The sequence below is a fragment of the Pogona vitticeps genome, chromosome 4, assembly GCF_051106095.1.
Source record: "Pogona vitticeps strain Pit_001003342236 chromosome 4, PviZW2.1, whole genome shotgun sequence".
Lineage (NCBI taxonomy): Eukaryota > Metazoa > Chordata > Lepidosauria > Squamata > Agamidae > Pogona > Pogona vitticeps.
The window spans coordinates 115,084,762-115,104,448 of NC_135786.1; the positions used below are offsets into that span (position 1 = coordinate 115,084,762).

The 19,687-nt window shown below is 41.3% G+C and overlaps 1 protein-coding gene across 1 annotated transcript in view; it reads right to left on the minus strand.

Annotated features, from left to right (window-relative positions):
• The window catches only part of ACBD6 (acyl-CoA binding domain containing 6), a 261,573-nt gene that overhangs the window by 13,070 nt on the left and 228,816 nt on the right, over nucleotides 1-19,687 (minus strand). The window contains exon 7 of the mRNA XM_020789738.3: nucleotides 15,084-15,114. Coding sequence (XP_020645397.1) covers nucleotides 15,084-15,114 — 31 coding nt within the window. The remainder of the gene's footprint in view (nucleotides 1-15,083; nucleotides 15,115-19,687) is intronic.

Sequence of the window (19,687 nt, forward strand, 5' to 3'; positions counted from 1 at the left end):
GCTTCGACTTGCGGCCGGAGCTTCGAGTTGTAACCGGAAAAAGGCAGGGGAAAAAGGCGGGGAATTCAAATTTGCTAATTGTTGGTAGGCGAAGAGGCTGCTTCTTTGTAACTCTTTCGTCCTAACAGTTAAAGTAAGTGCGTTGGATGAGGCTTGGGACTGCCTGGTAAGGTAAGGTGCTGCTTTCTGCTTTTTAAAAACTGTTCTGGGTGGGTTTTGCAGGGTGGGTTTGGGCTGGGGGGCTTATGTTTCTGTGCTGTTGTTTTGTTTTTTGTTTTTTTTTTTTTGCAGGCCCAGTGCCTTCTGATGGGGCTTGCTCTGTTGTTTACTTTTGGTTTGTTTTTGTTTTGTTTTTAAGCCCCAGCACCTTCCAATGGGGCTTGTTCCATTTTTTTTTTTGCAACCCCAGCGTGTTCCTATGGAGTTTGCAGTGTTTAATTGTTTTATTTTTATTTTATTTTGGGGGGGGTTCTCTCTCTTCTGGAACGGATTAATCACGTTCCTATGCATTTCAATGGGAAATGGTGCTTCAACTTACGACCATTTCGAGTTACGTCCATCTTCTGGAACGGATTATGGTCGTAAGTCGAGGCACCACTGTACATAAAATCTTTAACAATTTCTTTTTTAATTGATTGTTGTACCATGTTGCTTTGAATGTCTTTTGGTGTTGGCTTTTAGAGATTTTTAGTGTGGTATTTTTTGATCCTTTAAAAATATTTCCATACTTACTCATTTTAGTTTTTAAATATTGTCTTATATGATGTAAGCTGCTTTTGGTCCTCTTTAAGGAGAAAGGTGGGGTAAAATATTTTAAATAAATAGATAAATAATTTATGCCAACAGCATGCCAACAACCCTCTATGTTCAACTACCAAGCAGAGGTTACTTACCTGTAACTCTAGTTCTTTGAGTGGTCATCTGTGAATTCACACTATAGGGTTTATCCTGCACTTGCGCAGAGGTTTCCAGAATACTCTACACCATTTGTCAGGCCCGCCCCCTCCAGTTCAAGTGCTCCATCATGGCAATTGTTCTGGCAATTGCCTCAATTCCTAAGAACAGAGAGAAGAACGGGCGGGAAGTATGAATTCACAGATGACCACTCAAAGAACCAGAGTTACAGGTAACAAAAAAGGATTTTTAGTCAGTAGTAAAAGGAAAAAGAAGGAAACGATAGGGTCTCTGCATGGAGATGATGGCCAGTTACTAACAGTGGACAGGGAAAAGGTAGAACTACTCAACACCTTCTTTGACTCAGTTTTTTCTAAAAAAGAAAATAGTGCTCAACCTGAGGGACGAAGAGAAGATGAAAAAGTGTGGGAAGTGCAGCACAGAATAAGTAGAGAAGTAGTACAGGATTATCTGGCTACCTTGGATGAATTTATGTCTCCTGGGTGAGAAAAATTACATCCAAGGATATTAAAAGAATGGGCAGAAGTAATATCAGAACCATTGGCAATAATCTTTGAGAATTATTGGGGAACAGGGGAAGTCCCCACTGACAGGAGGAGGGCAATGTTGTCCCTATCTTCAAAAAGGGGGGAAAAAGAAGACCAAACTAATTATTGCCCCATCAGTTTGATATGAATTCCTGGAAAGATTCTAGAGAAGATCATTAAGCAGACAATTTGTAATTACTTAGAAAGCAATGCTGTCATTACTAGAAGTCAACATGGGTTTCTCAAAAACAAATCATGCCAGACTAATGTGATCACTTTTTCTGATAGAGTTACAGGCCTGGTGGATGAAGGGAAAGCTGTGGATGCAGCATATCTTGATTTCAGCAAGGCCATTGACAAGGTTTCTCATGATATTCTTGCAAAGAAGCTAGCAGAATGTGGGCTAGATAGTGTTACTGTTAGGTGGATTTGTAATTGGCTGACTGACTGAACCCAAAGGGTGATCACAAATGGCTCCCCTTCGTCCTGGAAAGAGGTGACTAGAGAGGTGCCCCAGGGTTCTGTTCTGGGTCCTGTGTTATTCAACATCTTTATCAACGACTTAGATGAAGGAATAAAGAGTAGGTTGATTAAATTTGCGATGATACCAAATTGGCAGGGGTTTCTATTTCCCCAGAGGACAGGATTAAAAATTCAAAATGACCTTGATATATTAGAATCCTGGGCCAAAACTAACAAAAAGAATTTCAACAGGGAGAAACGTGAGGTCCTACAGCTAGGCAGAAGAAACGAACTGCACAGATATAGAATGGAAGACACCTGGCTAGACAACAGTACAGTACCTGTGAAAGGGATCTAGGAGTCTTGGTAGATCACAAGCTGAACATGAGTCAGCAGTGTGATGTTGCTGCCAAGAAAGCCAATGCGATCAATAGGAGTATAGTGTCTAGATCAAGATAATTGATAGTACCACTCTATTCTGCTTTGGTCAGACCTCACCCGGAGTATTCAATGTGTCCAGTTCTGGGCACCTCAATTCAAAAAAAGATGTTGACAACCTGGAACATGTCTAGAGGAGGGAGACTAAAATGGTTAAAGGTCTGGAAGCAATATCCTACGAGGAGCGGCTTAGGGAGCTGGGAATGTTCAGCCTTAAAAAGAAGGTTGAGAGGGAACATGATAACCACATTTAAATGTTTGAAAGGATGTCATGTTGAAGAGGGGACAAGCTTGTTTTCCAGGGCTCTAGAGACTAGGACACAGAGAAATGGTTTCAAACTACAGGAAAAGAGATTCCATCTGGACATTAGGTAGAACTTCCTGACAGTCATAGCTGTCCGGCAGTGGAAAAGGCTGCCTCGAAGGGTGGTGGAGTCTCCTTCTTTGGAGGTTTTTAAGCAGAGCCTGGATGGCCATCTGTTGGGAGTATTTTGATGGATGTTCCTGCATGGCGGGGGTTTGGACTGGATGGCGTCAGTGGTCTCTTCCAACTCTATGACTCTAAGTAATCTCTCTTTATTGTTTGTGGTCTCTGTGAATGCACACTATAGGGTGATTAGCAAGCTGACTTACTGGAGGAGGGATGTCATGAAAGCACTGATGACAAAACAGCTCTGCCAAAAGCTGCATCTGCCCTGGCCCTAACATCAAGGCAGTAGTGAGTGGCAAATGTAAATGATGTGGACCACGTGGCAGCCTTGCAAATGTCTGCAATGCTAATACCCTTTAAGAAACCTGTGAAAGCAGTGACTGTTCTGGTGGAGTGTGCTGTGAGAGAGGATGGTAAAGGCTTGTAAGTGAGCCGGATTGTCATCACAATCCAGCAGGAAACAGTTTGCAATGCAATTGGGGATCCTCTATTGGGCGCATGGGGAGTGATGAAAAGTCTCTTGGAGTTGCGAAATAAAGAGGTTCTGGACACACAGAATGCCAAAGACTGACGAACATTAAGTGAATGTAAAGAACGTTCCAGGTCACTGGACAGTGAAGGAAAGAAGGTATGTAAAGATATAGGTTGTTTAATGTGAAACTCAGAGACAGCCTTAGGCAATAAGGAAACATCTGTATACAGGGTAACTTTCAGAGAATGAACTGGAGGAAAGGTGGGTCAACACGTAGTGAGGTGAGCTCGCTAGCTCAACGGGCTGAAGTAATGGCAATGAGAAAGATGTTTTTGAGGGAGAGTAGTCTCTCATTGGCTCTCCAATGGAAATTGGAGTAGTCTCTCCAATGGCTCAAAGGCAGGTAGAGTGAGGCGCTGTAGGACAGTGTGTAGCAACCACTATGGAGGTAACAGTGGGCATGATGTTGGCAAAACCTTTAAGAAATTGCTTGAGAGTGGGGTGATGGAATAGCATGGCAGCATTGAAGTCTTGAGGTTGGTGTGCAGTTATGGTGTGCAGCTATGTAAACCTTGAGAGTTGACAAAGACAGGTTATGATGGAAGAGATGAAGCAAGAACACTAAGAGTGCATCGAGATTTGTTGGCATGGTAGGGAGGTTATGCTCCTATGTGAACTTGGAAAAAGTGGCCCGTGTACAAAGGCAGGCAGTGGATGGCTCCCGAGCATGAGCAAGAATATGAGCTACGGAGGTGGATTCTGTCTTCCCCTCCTCCTTGCGCAGAATCACAGGAAGACTTTCCACCCCGATCTCCACACGCTTCACTTAACAGCAAGGAGTTAAGTGAAGCGTGTGGAGATTGGGGTGGAAAGTCTTCCTGTGATGCTGCGTAAGGAGGAGGGGAAGACAAAGTTGGTGGACACGAATCTCAGGGTGGTGAACCATGGTCGTCTGGGCCACCAAGGTGCTATTAGAATAGATTCAACTTGTCCTGTCAGAGCTTGATGATGGTTCTCAGAAGAAGAGTTACTGGGGGAAGAGGTAAAGGAGGCTGGGGTCATCATGAAGACATTGCCTAGGGATCCAGAACTGATCCCTGCTCTGGAACAGTAGCATTGCATTTGGCATTGTGTGCAGTGGCAAAGACATCTATAAGAGGGTGATCCCAACGTCTGCAAAGATGGAGGAACACTGAGTTGTCTAGGGCCCATTCATGTGTTTGAGTGCAGAGCCTGCTCATTGTGTCTAAATTGTTGCCTTGTGTGGAAATGTGAATGGCCACTGGATAGATATGGCGTTTGTAGCACCATTCCCATAGTTGAATGGTGAGATAGAGGAGGGAGAAGGAATGCATGCCTCCTTGTTTGTTGATATAGAACAGAGCTGTGGTGTTGTCTGTGGTGACTTGTACATTTCGTCCCATAATCAGGGGCTCAAAGGCATGGAAAGCCTTGATAATGGTGAACAATTCTAGATGGTTGATGTGAAGTTGTTGTTCTATGTATAACCATGGGGCGTATATCTGAAGGTCGTTGCAATGTGCAACGCACCGGGTGGGGCTGGCATCTGTAGTAACTTGAATTGTAAGTTGGAGGGGCCTGAAAGGCCTGCTGATGAAAAGGTTAAGCAGTGTATCCCACCAAGCGAGTTGGGTGGTGAGTCCTGGTGTGACTCTGAGGATGTATTCTTGAAGGCTTTCATGGCCAGGATCCGATGGTGGCTGTAGGTTTTTCAGGCTGTTTGGTCGTGTTCTGGAGGTTTTTCTTCCTAACATTTTGCCTGTCTCTGTGGTCAGCACACACTACACCAGAACACAGACAGAGTTCTAGCTCCTGTCCACTGAAGATGCTGGCCACAGAGACTGGCGAAATATTAGGAAGAAAAACCTCCAGAACATGGTCAAACAGGTTGAAAAACCTACAACTGCTATTGACTCTGAGGAGTTTGGTGGGCCAATTGGAGAAAGGGATGAAGGGAATCAGGTACCACGTCTGACTCTGAGAGAGTCAGGTAACATGCCTGAAGTGACCTCGTTTTTAGTTGAGCATGTTGTATGACGGAGGTTGTGGCGGCTATCTATCCTAGGAGGTGCTGGGCCTGATGAGCCATAATGATTGCATGAGGTCAGAAATGGTGCAGAGGTGTGTGTAACTTTGTTGCTCACTTTTGTGGGACAAGACACGAGCCTGTCTTGAATCTAGAATGGCTCCTATGTAAGCAATGAGTTGAGAGCGTTATAGGATAGATTTGTCCATGTTGACTCTGAGTCCCAGATCCGCTAAGAGGAACAGAGTGAGATGTATGTTGTGTAATGCCTTGGAATAGAGAGGAGTGACTAGCAACCAATTGGTTGAAGTATGGATATATGGTGACTCTGCATATGTGGAGATGTGCGACTACAGGAGCCATACATTTTGTGAAGACTTGTGGAGCAATGGAGAGCCAAATGGAAGGCCCTTGAATTGACATGTGGACTCTCAGAGGGAAATCTGAGAAATTTGTGGTGGTCTGGTCGAACAGAAGTAGGCATCATTTAGATTTATGACTGCAAACCAGTTGCCCTTCTGAAGGAGAGGGAGTATGCGTTCTAGCGTGATCATGCGGAATTGCTTTGAGGTGATGTAGGTACTGAAATTGCATAGGTCAAGTATGGGCCAAAGACTGCCGTTTCTCTTGGGGCCTGTGAAGTAAAGGGAATAGAGTTGGACAGAATGAGAGGAACAGTAGCATCCTTCCGTAATGGGGATCAAACTTCTTCTAGCAAAGGTGATGGAGTTATTGTTCTTATAGGTTCTGAAGGTGGCAAGAAGAGGGTCACAGACTTGTTTGAACTTTTTGTCAGGGCGGCTGAAAGATTGATGTGGGTGCTATTGTGAATTTTGCTGAGGTGGAAAGGAAGATGAGGGTGGTGATGGATACCTCTTGTCTATTGGCCTGTGGTTGGTATTGTTGGTAAGGGTAAGTATGCCACCACTGGTAATGTTGAGGGCGGAAGTAAGACTGAATATTGTAGGAACATGCTGTTTTTCTTATTTTTTGTAGAATGTCTAGAATTTCATCAGTCTTCTCATTAAAGAGGACTACGCCATCAAATGGTAAGTCTTTGATTGACAACCATGAATCCTGATATAGTGGTGTCTCAACTTACGAATGTCCCTACTTACAACCATGTCAAGTTACAATCAGCTCCGGCCGCAAAATTTTGCTTCTACTTGCGACTGGAGCTTCCACTTATAAACAAAAAAGGTGGGAAATTCAAATTTCTAACAGTAGGTGGTGACAAGGCTGCTTCTTTGAGGCTCTTTCACCCCAGCAGTTAGAGAGTGCATTGTCGTCATCTTCAGAACTGCCTCCTTCTGCTTCGGAGTGAGCATGTGTGTGCTTGCAGGGAGGTAAGGTGCTGTTTTCTGCTTTTAAAAACTGCTCTGAGTGTTTTTGCAGCGTGGCTTTGAGCTGGGGGAGTTATGTTTCTGTGCTGTGATGGGTCTTGCAGTGTGGATTTAAAATGTGAAAAGTAGACTGTAATATTACATTAAAATTAGACTGTAATTTTAAAATTTTATTTATTTATTTTTGCATTCTGTGGCTCCTAGGGTTTGTGTACTGTGACCTCTCCGTTGTTTTAAAATGTGTGGGTTTAAAATGTGACTCCAAAGTCTGTTTATTTTTAAATCATGGTGCAAAATGGGGCTTAGATTCAAGTCTCTCCCCACATTGTCTTCTCTCTCTCTCTGCTCTCTTTTGTGCTGAGGGGGTCTGTTTGCTGGAATAAGGTGTTGATGGGTGGGTTTAAAATGTGTTTGGTTTTAAATGGTGTTTGGTTTTAAAATGTGTTTTGTTTAAAAGGTGCTTGGTTTGATTTAAAATGTGTTTTGTTTAAAAGGTGCTCGGTTTAAAAGATTCTTGGTGTGGTTTAAAATGTGTTTTGTTTAAAAGGTGCTTGGTTTGGTATGTGTTTTGTTATAAAGGTGCTTGGTTTGGTTTATAATGTGCTTGGTTTAAATGGTGCTTGGTTTGGTATAAAAGGTGCTTGGTTTAAAAGGTGTTTTGTTTAAATGATGTTTTAGAACCCAAACTCTATTCCTCCTATTGTCTTCTCTCCCTCTATCTTCTCTCTTTTTGTGCTTAACAGCACAAACCTTTGTCTGAGGGGTCTGTGTGCCCCAGTGATGATCTTCTTTCTTTCCTCTTTTCCCCACTGCTCCCTCCCTCCCTCCCTCCTTTCCTGCCCTTTTTAAAACCTAAGTCATCTTAGGTTAAAAGAAGAAAAATTCTCCCCCTAGTGTTAGAGGATGGATTAACCGCTTTTTCATTCGTTCCTATGGAAACAAATGCTTCATCATGCAACCGGTGCCTCTACATACAACCAAAAAACAGCCAGAACGGATTAAACGAGTTTCAGTGCATTTCAATGGGAAATACTGATTCGACTTACAACCATTGTGACTTACAACTATCTTCTGAAACAGATTATGGTCGTAAGTCAAGGCACCACTGTATATGAACAGATCTAAGCCACGTGTGTCTACCAAGTGCGATTGCTGTAACCATGTTTCAATGTGGCATTAATAACATGGTGGACTGTGATCTGCTCCTGATGGGTGAGGGCCATGGCTTCTTGATGGAAAGTGAGGGTGCGAGTTTTGTACTCTTCAGGTGCGGACTGAAGAATGGGTAAGGCTTTATACCATAGGTGACGATGATAGGCTCCCATTGCTGCAAATTAATTGGATGCAAGCAAAGTGAAAGAGGCCAAAGAGTAAATTCTACAGCCAATGATGTCTAGTTTTCTACCTTCCCAATTATTAGGGGTGCCATTGGAGCGGTTGTGTGCTCTATTCTGAGTGGTGTCTATGATTAAAGGGTTGGGAGGCAGGTGTTTAGATAAGAAGGTGGTTTGTCACCACACATTTTTTAGAGATTTTCTATGAGTCTTGTAATTTGTGGAACCAAAGAAGGTTTGGGCCAAGATTCTTTAATGAGTTTCAGAAGGGAATGTATGAATCTCAAACAAAGTGGAGGGGTCTGGTCCTGGCTGACATCTTCATAAACCTTATCTGACTTGTGTTGTTGAATGTTGAGTTCCATAACTTTTGCTATACACATAATTAGTTGGGGATAAGATGAAAAATCTTCTGATGGTGACGATGGGTTGGCATCTGCAACGTCAGAGCCTGGTGTAGGCAGATTAGGTGGAGACTTGTGTGGTGGTGAGGAGTCTGAGGCCTTGGTATCAGAGACTGGGCAGGTTGGTTGTGGAGAGTGGTAGTCTGGAGATGCAGAGTAATGTCCAGAAGGGAATGTCAAAACGTGGGCAATTTCACCTTGTAGTGGAGGCAAGGAATATAATGTTTGGTCTTAAGAGTACTGTAGGACTTGCTGGAAGGACATTGTGTGGATGGGTGTGGTGTGAACCTTCTAGGTTCATGAGAGTGCGTAGTATCAAGTCCGGCAGGTGGTGGTCCTCTGTAAGTAGTAATAACTTGTAAAGAAGATTACCTCAGAGAGTGTGGTCTGTTTGGTTGTATAAGTCTGGGTTGGTACCAAAGTTCGAAGCTGCTTTGATACAATGGCCAACTGTAATTTATTTATTTATTTATTTATTTATTTATTTATTTATCTATCTATCTATCTATCTATCTATCTATCTATCTATCTATCTATCTATCTATCTATCTATCTATCTATCTATCTATCTATCTATCTATCTATCTATCTATCTATCTATCTATCTATCTATCTATCTATCTATCTATCTATCTATCTATCTATCTATTTATTTATTATCCCGCCTATCTAGTCCCTCAGGACCAGTCTAGGCGGCTTATAACAGACATATAACAATGTAATTAAAACAATTTTAAATAAGGGGGAAAAACGTTAGACAAGATGGGGCAAACACTAGGAGAGAAGACAAAGGGAAGATGAGGAGTTAGCTGAGGGGAAGGCCTGCTGAAACATCAGTGTTTTTAATTGATTTTTGAAAATACCCAGCGAGGGAGCCGCGCGAATGTCAGGGGGAAGGTTATTCCAGAGGCGAGGAGCCACCGCCGAGAAGGCCTGATTTCTTCTCTTTTCTTTCCAGGCCTCCCTCGGCGTTAGGCTCCTCAGCCTCACCCTGAAGACAGGGGAGAGCGGTTGGCCCAATGGTGGGAGATTAAATTCATCCTCTCCTGAAGGGGAGTCAAAACAGACAGTTTTGTATGCTCCGGTATGGGTGGTGGAAGAATAGTCTTGTCAAGTGGAGATCGAGATGAAGTGTGCTTAGATTTATTGGTAGGTGAGTCCTGAGACAACTTTTTCTTCTTTTTAGGTGGCTTGGAGTGGTTGGACACCAAGGCCGGTTTCAAAGTTGATCCCGAAGTCTTGGAGGTCAATTTGGATTTGGATTTAACCAGTGACGGTCTTGATGCAGGTGAGGTAGATGGCATCTTGGCCAATGGGGTTGGGCCGTGGGATAAAAGGACCAGCGTGGTGTCCATAGCAGATGGTTGAGGAGGTTATAGGGATTAGAGACGCCTAAGTTTGAGTGCCTGTTTTATGAGATTTTTGCAGGCCTGACACAAAGAAGACTGGTGGGATTCCCAAGGCAGAAAATGCATGAATGGTGTCTGTCAGAGATGAGAATCTTGTTGGGGCAAGAGTTGCACCCTTTGAAAAGCTCTGCTGGGGCCATAAAATGGTGGGAAAGGGAAGGGGGGACAGGTTGGAGAAAAGAAGAGGGAAGATTTGGCTTTCTAACTCTCCTACTTCCTCCCCAGTAAACTCATGAAGAGAAGAAAGGAAGGCAAATGGAGCTCTGCTCGTTGAGAGATGAAACCTCAGTGGCAGCAAAAAGGAACTGAGGCAATTGCCAAGATGGGCAGGCCATGTGTACTGGGGGAGGGGGGTCCCGGTGAAAGCGTGCTAAAGCTCTACATCCATCCATACATATGAAGGCAAATATTAAGTGCAAAGGGAGGGGATAGGATTACAGCCTGAGATTGATGAAACAAGTAGTAGTCTAGGAGCTAGGAGTACCTTACTACTTTAAATGAGTGCATATCCCCAGGGCTGAATGAACTGCATCCAATAATAAAGGAACTGGCTGAAGAGATCACAAAACCACTGTCTATTGCTCTGTTGTGGGGGAGGAGAAATCGTGCCTACATTTTCCTCTCTCTCTCTCTCTCTCTCTCTCTCTCTCTCTCTCTCTCTCTCTCTCTCTCTGTGTGTGTGTGTGTGTGTGTATCAACTGTTTATGCTTTGTAGTTATGTTTTTTGGGATAGAGTTATACATGGATTTTGAAATACTAGGGGGTCCTGCATTCCTAACCCCAGAGTTGTTGAAGGGAGAGTTCCTTCTTCTGAGGCGCATGAAACCACCTTAGACCAAGTCAGAACATGGGTCCATGTAGGCGAATACTGTTTATCCTGCCTGCATCCCAGATGTAGATTTTCAGCCTTGCCACTTAAGATTCTTTTAACTGCTAATGGCATGAATTCAGTCTGAGACCTTGTGTTTCCATCATGTGAGTGATAATTTATTTATTTTATTTATGTATTTTATTTCTATCCCGCCTATCTAATCAATTAAGATTACTCTAGGCGGCTTACAACAATAAAACAACGACAATATAGTTAAAACAATTTTACAAAGGAAAAGTTGCAACAGGTTGGGACATGAAGAAAATGTTTCATAAAACAAGTGAGAACATATTGTGACTCTGGACTTTCGCCTTTCACTGCAGCTTATTCTCTCCTGTTCAGATTCAATATGTAAGCAGAACCTGTAAATGTTACATTTTGTTCTGCAACTCCCAGAATCCTCCAGTCAGCATAGCCATAGTAGCCCAGGGCTTTTGAGAGTTCTAGTCCAACAATAACTTCCAAGCCCTGATCGTTGTACGGCTTAAGCTTTATTCCAAAGCAAACACAAATATAACATGCTATACACGAGATATGCTCCTTTTTGAATGAATAAAAGAGCAAGATTTAGATTTTATATACACATATCATATCTATTCAGATCAACAGAGGGTTTCCAATGCAATATCATAACTCCTCTTGAAAAAAGGAACATTACCTTATCAAATATCAATGTTAACTTTTCTTTCCATCTGATTATAATAAAAGAAATTATGTGTCTACTTGTATCTGCCATGTTATGTTCCATGTGGGTAAGTTGGAACCAACTTATAGCAACTCTAATAGGGCTTTCAAGGTGATATATTTAAAGAGTGGTTTGACAGACCCATCCTCAGTGAGCTTCACTGCCTGAGTAGGGATTTGAACCCAGGCCTCCTGAGTTCTAGTCCAGCGCTACAACACACTGGATAACTCTGCCATATCTGTGGTTAATTAAAATCTGCCTACAGCAAGCAGCAGCTTTTTCAGTAACTATACACCAGATTTCAATAACCTTTAAAAAGCAGAGGCAAAACTGAAGGCAGACTTGGGAACTCCATGCTGTTTTATCCTCTGCAAGGTCCCCAACCTTTTTAACAGGTAAGAGGCAGAGATTGAAAAAGAGAGAAACAAAAGGCTCTGTTGTCTTACATAAGGGAGGAGGAGAGTGAGCAAAGAAAAAGGCAGAACTTGCACTACAGTGGAGGGACAGACTGACCAGTGAAAAGGCCGCCTAGAGTGGTCCTGAGCTGACTAGATAGGCGGGATATACCGTATTTTTCGCGCCATAAGACGCACCTTTCCATAAGACGCACCAATTTTTTAGGAGAAGAAAACAGGAAAATATAATCTGTTTTCTTCACTCCATAAGATGCACAGACTTTCCACCCCCCTGTTTTGTGGAGAAAAAGTGCGTCTTATGGTGCAAAAAATACAGTAAATTAATTAAATAAATAAATAAATAAATAAATAAATAAATAAATAAATAAATAAAAAGAATGGTGGAGAAGAGAAAGATCAGAGGGAAAGGCACAAAGAGAAGGTAGATGCTGAGGATACTTTTAATAATGTGAACAGAGCTAAATAGCTTATAGACATTAAATATCTGTATTCTGTATAGCTTAGAGACAGAAAATCTAGCCTAGTTAACTTTGAAACTGAAATGTCCAGCGGGATCTATGCCTTCAATAAGTCTTTCTATTGAACACTAAATAGTGTTTTTAATTATATTTCTGATCAACACATTAATAGTGTGCTTCCTTTTGCAATTAGGTATAGTAATTAGAAAGCACCTTGAATGTTTGGTTGTCCTCCTCAGCTGACATAAGGCAGAAAGAAAGCAAAGGTTTAATTAAAAGATGAGAGCAGTACAATTGGATACTGTTCAAATGACCCATTTTTACATTTTAGTGATTGTCCTGCTAGGCAAAAATATTCATCTGTCTGGCTTGGAGCTGTTAACTAAAATTAGCAATAGGTATCAAACACAGTTCACTAGGATCTTGCAGGCTACAGTTTCTCTTAGTCTGGTGTTCAGAACTGGACCTTATCACCAATGGGTGGTTTCCCCAGACACTGCCTCTGACCTGCCCTCTTGTATAAAAAAAAAACCAAAAAAAAAAAAAAAAAAAAACCACAAAAAACCAGAACAATCACAATGGGGACGACAATTCACAGGTGGACTTTGTTAAGGGACCTGGAATTTCTTTAGACAACGAATGAGTGACAAGATGAACTATAGCAGGAATGCAACCCATCAACAAGGAATCTTGTGAGAAAGCTAGGGAAGTCTCAAGACGGCTAATTGCAGCACTATATGCTGCAGATGGAAAGTGGGAGGTCAAGGAAGAAAGGCAAATCATAGCTTCTCTTCTGGTATATAAGCTGGAAGGTGAGGAACTGGGCCTATTTTTGAGGCTAAGAGGTAAAGAATCCAAGAGGGCCAAGAAAGGAACCAGGATAGAGTGGCCAGAAGCAAAAACTATGTAAAATAAGATGGCCCAGAGACTGGAAACATTCAATATACATTCCAATCACCAGAAAAGAAGATGACAAAGAGTACATTCACAACCACTGCATTAATTTCCTATACAAGCAAAGGAATGCTCAAGGTGTTGCAACAAATACTATTACTGTACTTTATATGGAGTGAGAAATGCCCAATGTACAAGTTGGATTCTAAAAAGGAAGAGGCACTATAGATCTTATTGCAAATCTATATCAGCTACAAAAGTGTACCAAAGAACTTCAGAAATTGTGGGGGAGAACCAACCCCCCCAAAGAGCCTGTTGCCCTAATAATGAACAGTACCTCAAGTAAACAAAATGTTAAGGCATCTTCCTTCTCTGGTTTGAAAAGCTTTATTTTAGTATTTTAAAAACTATTTTATTATCACAATTTTAATTAGTTGACAGCCCAAAAATTCATAAATGCTAGGGAAATGACAGAGTGATCATCTTGTAGATGGATTCTATTATCTTTTATCACAACCCTCCATAATAAACAAAGTGAGCCCAGATGCTGCTTCACTCGAAAGCAGTCTGTTTCTATTTACACTAATGATCCTTATGAGTCCTTTACAAATGAAGAGCCTGACACTGAGGAGGTGTCATGTGACAAGATATTTGGCATTTCTTTGGAGGAAACCATAAATGAGACAATGTGTTGCCACTGCACTGGGAAACCCAAGAGGACTCTGGTCTGTTTCTAAAGACTGCATAGTCCTCCCTGGAGATTAGAACAGCTGTTGGATTTACAACATGCTCTGGGAACCTCTATTTGTCAAGCCCAGTGAGCCAGTTCCGACATGGGCACAGGTGAAGGTGACTTTTCATTCAGCACAGTTTGCCTTCCAAGTCCATTAATTCTCAGGGGTGTTGTGATGGATTTCTCCCTTTATTATTTATTTTCTCATGCCATTCCCTCCCACTGCCCTGCTGTAGTGGAAAAAGAGCACAGCAGATGGTGCTTCAACAAGGAAGAACAAGCCCAGGAGAATAGACTGGGCTAGCTCACTCTGTAGTCATGTGACTTCCAAGTCCAAGGAGAACTCTTGATTTCCTCTGGGAGACAAGCGAGGCAATCAATGGAGCGTTCCCTAAGGGGAACAAGTGTGTGGGGTGAGGGTGGAGGTGGGGAGTCTCAACAAGGAAATATAAAGCTTAGCAGGCTGTTCATGAGGGAGACCACACACATTCTGATCTTTTCAAAGACACAGAACCAGTGCCGACCGCACAATGACAATGGCATGACTAACCAGGAGATATTATATTGAAGGGGGCAGAGTGCTTCTGGCAGGCCATTGGAGGGTAACATACTGGGGAGTTGTCCTTCACTTAACCTCAGAATGACTCTGACCCATGTTTAATCAGAATGAACCAGGATTTATAATCTATCTAAGAATGCAGTTTGACACTTTCTGTAATCACAAGAGGTGCTACTGCAAGGACAGCTGTCAGGCCAGACACCCTTATAAAAAGATAGATAAACTCAGATTACACTTCTCTAGCTTTATTCAAAGCAACTTTGTTAACTCTTTGCTTTGTTGTACAGTTGTGTCAAACAGAATAAATGTCTATAGAAAGGAGATTTGTGTCTATAGGCAGGTGTCAATTATAATTAAAGAATGTTTTATGAGTCTAACAAATAAATAAGAAAGCATTTCTGTGCAAAGCACAATGATGAACTGAATTAACAAACTACTGTAATGCTTAAAGTAGTGTTTGATCAGTGCTACTGAACCTAGTCACATCCAGGTTAACATGTAACAGAAAACATGATGTAGATTACAAAGACAGAGTATCAATCTTACTGATTATTATTAAGAAATTTATTAGCCATCCGTAATCAGATATTTGCTTCTGCCACACATGTGGTTATCTAACATACTATTTTTTTCAGTCTGCATGACGAAGATTATTAACAGGCAAAATATGCTCATGCATTGCTTACCATAATGAAGTGCTGTTTGGCCTTCATCATCCTGGAAAAAAGAGAAATCAGATTTAGTTGTGTCCATGGGCAGACTTTATTAGACAAATATCACCTAACTCCTTGAGTATAAGAAGTACATATTGACAGCTTTAGAACAGGTACTCTGGCTTCTGCATTTTTCATAACACTGGTTTTAACTTTTAAAGCCATAATCAGCTTCGGACCTAGACCCCTAGTGGACCACTTCCTCCCACAACGAATCTATGTGTTAACTGGAGGTCTGAACTATCAGAATCAGTTCAGACTGCAATTCAGTGATGTGAAAACCAGTCCAAAAGGCAATAGGGGAAATTAGATTAAGTATGTCAGTATTGTTGGCTCTCCTGACCATAGCTTGCTAAGTAAAGTTCAGGTAAATAGGTGTATTGAGATTTCTACAAAGGTAAACATTACATTTCTTCTTTTTAAATGATGTGCAGGATGCAGGTGGCCCTAATCAAGAATCCTGATAATTTACAGAAAGTTAAGAACCCTAAAGTGGATTTGATTTAAATTCTGTTTTACATTCTGTTTTAAAACATGTTTTTCTACATAAAGGCTCATTCTAGCTGGTTATTATAATTTTAGTATTTACAAACCAGATGAAAGTTTCATTTTTAGAACAATAAATTTTCAAGTTAGTTCTACAGTTATATCAGAAATGATTGTTTCGCTTGCACTTTTTGCATTTTGCATATATGTCTGCTTCATCCACAAGTAGAAGAACTTCATTAAAATATTCCCAAATGGGTTTCTTTTATAGCCTGCTGCCATTGCTATTGTAGGTTTTCTTTTTAAGGGAGAGAATAATATGACAAATCTATACTTGTCTTATTATTCTCTTAATAATATCTTAAGATTTCTAGAGTATTCTGTCAAAAGGATTCAATTTCATTTGTACTACCAGCCCCTCCCTCAGCTCTTACTATCTCCTTATCTAGATCTATTCTAGCCCAGACAATCTTCTATCCACTGAGCTTATTGAAACCTAGTACAGTGGTGCCTCACAAGATGAACACCTTGTGGGACAAAAAACCCAAAAGACCAATCATTTTTGTGATTGCTATGGTGCCTCGCAAGACAGTTTCTTCTATGGCCGTGCTTCGCAAGATGGTTTTTTTTTAACTTACATACATACACACACAGACACACAGACACAGACACAGACACAGACACAGACACAGACACACACACACATTACAGTGTGTCATCCAGAGATAATCCCTAAGAAACATATGCTGGAAAATGAAACAGTTTCTAGTAAAGGGATTGGAGTTGAAATAGTGAAGCTGGCATTGGCAAAAATTCCCATAAAATATAAAGAGTGGACAGGAGAGTGGACAGTGGCCATATCAGAGCAAATTCCTGTCCCATGTTTAATAGGCCTAGATTTATCAGAGCATGTACAGAGTGTTTTAGTAACAACTTGCTCACAGGGAAATCCAAGTGCAGACACAGAGGAAAACATTGGGAATTTTGAAATAATAGAAGGGAATGAAACAGCTAATCTAGTCAATATGGGGAATCCTAGAAATCTGACTTTCATAAGAGAACAAAAAGATGACCCTACCTTAATTGAGTGCTATAGACAAGGAAGGGCCCCTGACCCCTGAAAACCCTGAAAGATACAGTGTGAAGGAAGACCTATTGTACAGAGAAATTCTTGTGAATCCTATGAGGGGAGGGGTGAGCATTCTCAGACAACTGATAGTCCCCTTCAAATACAGAGAAGGAATTTTAGAAAAAGGACATAAAGATACATTTGCTGCTCATTTAGGGATCACATGTACAAAGCAAAGAATTGTTCAAAACTTTTACTGGCCTGGGATAGGGAAGTAGGTTAAGTTATATTGTCAAAGTTGTGACACATGTCAAAAGCAGGGTACTGGGAATGATAAAACTAAAGCTAAGTTGTACCCTTTACCAATCATCTCAACCCCATTTCAACGAATAGGCCTAGACATAGTGGGACCCTTACCTAAAGTTACCAGGCGGGGAAATAGATTCATTTTGTCCATAACTGATTATGCCACCAGATACCCGGAAGCTGTTCCTTTGCGAAATATTGAAACAGAGACAGTGGCAGATGCATTATTAAATTATATGTGTCGCATGGGCTTTGCTTCCAAGATAGTTACTGATTTGGAAACCTCATTTACGTACAAATTAATGAAAAGGTTGTGGCAAGTCTGTGGAATCACTCACATCACATCATCCCCTTATCATCCCCAGACAAATGGATTGGTTGATAAATTTAATGGGACCCTAATGTGTATGATTCAAGCTTACATCACTGAAAATCCAAATGACTAGGATCATAAATTGCAACCCTTACTGTCTGCTGATAGATCTGTACCCCAGGAAAGTACAGGATTTAGTCCTTTCGAACTATTATTTGGAAGGAAAGCTCGGGGACCCCTAGATCTACTCCGGCAAAACTGGGAGGAACATAGAGGAGAGGATCCTGAGTCAGTGGTCCAATATATAGATACACTGATGAACTCCTTGCAGCAGTCTCTTGAGTTAGCAGCAGAAAACTTAAATAGTCATCAAGGAAAGCAAAAGCACTGGTACGATAAGAGGGCCAGGGAAAGAACATTCAATCCTGGAGACAAAGTGCTAATGTTGAAACCTATCAAAAGGAATAAACTCCAGTTAAATTGGGCACGTCCATTTAGAGTAGTCTCTAAAATGAGTGAAGTGAATTATGTAATTAAGGAGGAGGGAGAAGAAGGTAGAAGAGTGATGCATGTAAATATGATTAAACCTTATTATAGGAAAGAAAATTTTGTCTTATATGCCATTAAAGAAGTGCCCAACGAAAAACATGAACTACTATATTGGGAAGGAAGGGGTGAACCCCAGTATAACCCTGAAGATGTTAAGATGAGCCCTACTCTAACCCCAGGGCGACAAGATGAAACAAGAGCCTTGCTGCAGAAATACCAGCAAGTCTTCTCAAATAAGCCTGGTGTAGCAAAGGGGGTAGTGCATAAAATAGATACAGGAGATGCACCTCCTCAGGCTGCCACACTGTATAGAGTAACGGGGCCATATGTAGCAAAGGTTAACAAGGAGCTAGATGAAATACTGAAAAAAAATCATTGTCCCTTCTTCTAGTCCTTGGGCAGCCCCAATAGTTCTAGTTGATAAGCCAGATGGAAGTATCCGCTTTTGCATGGACTATCGAAAACTGAACCATGTCACTAAGTCAGATGCTTACCCAATGCCTCGGTTAGATGACTTGACAGAGACTATAGGGGGATGTCAATTCATATCAAGTTTTGACCTGACTAAGGGGTTTTGACAAGTCGGTCTAGACCCCAAAGATCAGGAAAAGATCGCTTTTTGTAGCCCCTTTGGTTTGTTTGAGTTTTGGGTCTTAAGTTTCGGATTGTGAAATGCTCCAGCAACCTTTCAAAGACTCATGGACCAAACCTTACAAGGGCTTAGATAATTCACTGTAGCATACATCGACGATATAGTATACATCAATGATATAGTTAGACATGGGAAGAGCACATAATCCATTTTGAAAAAGTGCTACAGAGACTACATGAGACTGGGTTAACAGTAAAAGCTAGTAAATGCCAACTGGGTAGCTCTGAATTAAAATACTTAGGTCATGTAGTAGGGGGAAGCATAATCAAACCCCTGGAATCTAAAATAGAAGTTATCAGCAATTGGCCCAGACCGACATTCAAGAAAAAAATAAGATCTTTCTTAGGGTTAGTCAGCTATTATCATCGCTTTGTACCCAATTTTAGTGCGATAGCCGCTCCTTTATCTGATTTAACACACAAAAGAAAGGCTGAGAAGATCCAATGGACGGTCGACTGCGAGGACGCCTTTAGTAAGTTGAAGACTCTGAGAGCTCCAGACTTCCAGAGAGAGTTCACAGTCTTCAAGGATGCATCTGCCATTGGGCTGGGAGCTGTGCTGAGTCAGGCAGACGACGATGGAAACCATCATCCTGTAACCTGTCTCAGTAAGAAACTGCAGGTGGGCGAGAGGCATTTGTCCACGACTGAACGGGAGTGTCTAGCCATTGTATGGTCATTGCAGAAACTCAGGCCATACATATGGGGAAGACATTTTGTACTTTGCACTGATTACTCCCCACTTCTGTGGCTGAGAACTATAAGGGCAAATAGCAACAAGCTGATGAGATGGGTCCTACTTCTGCAGGTCTTTGATTTTTTGAGATTCGGAGCATGAAGGGAACACAGAACGTGGTGGTCGACACATTATCTCGGAGACCAGAGGACTGATGGATGAAGGAGAAAAAAATTGTAAAATGTAATGGTATAGAAACTGTTCAGTTTATACATAAGCATGAGATGTAATTAAAAATAAAATGTAATCTCATAGTGAATTAATGGTAAGTAGTGATAAATGTAACAGGAATAGGATTTGTATTAATGTAATTGTAAGTAATGCAAATTTTGATAAATATAATTTAAATGTTTAAAGGAATAAGTTTAATTTGCGCTAAATAGTAGTAATCAATAATAAGTATGCATAGATACTGTATAAAGGAATCAATCAATCAATCAATCAATCTATAGAGAGAGAGAGAGTAA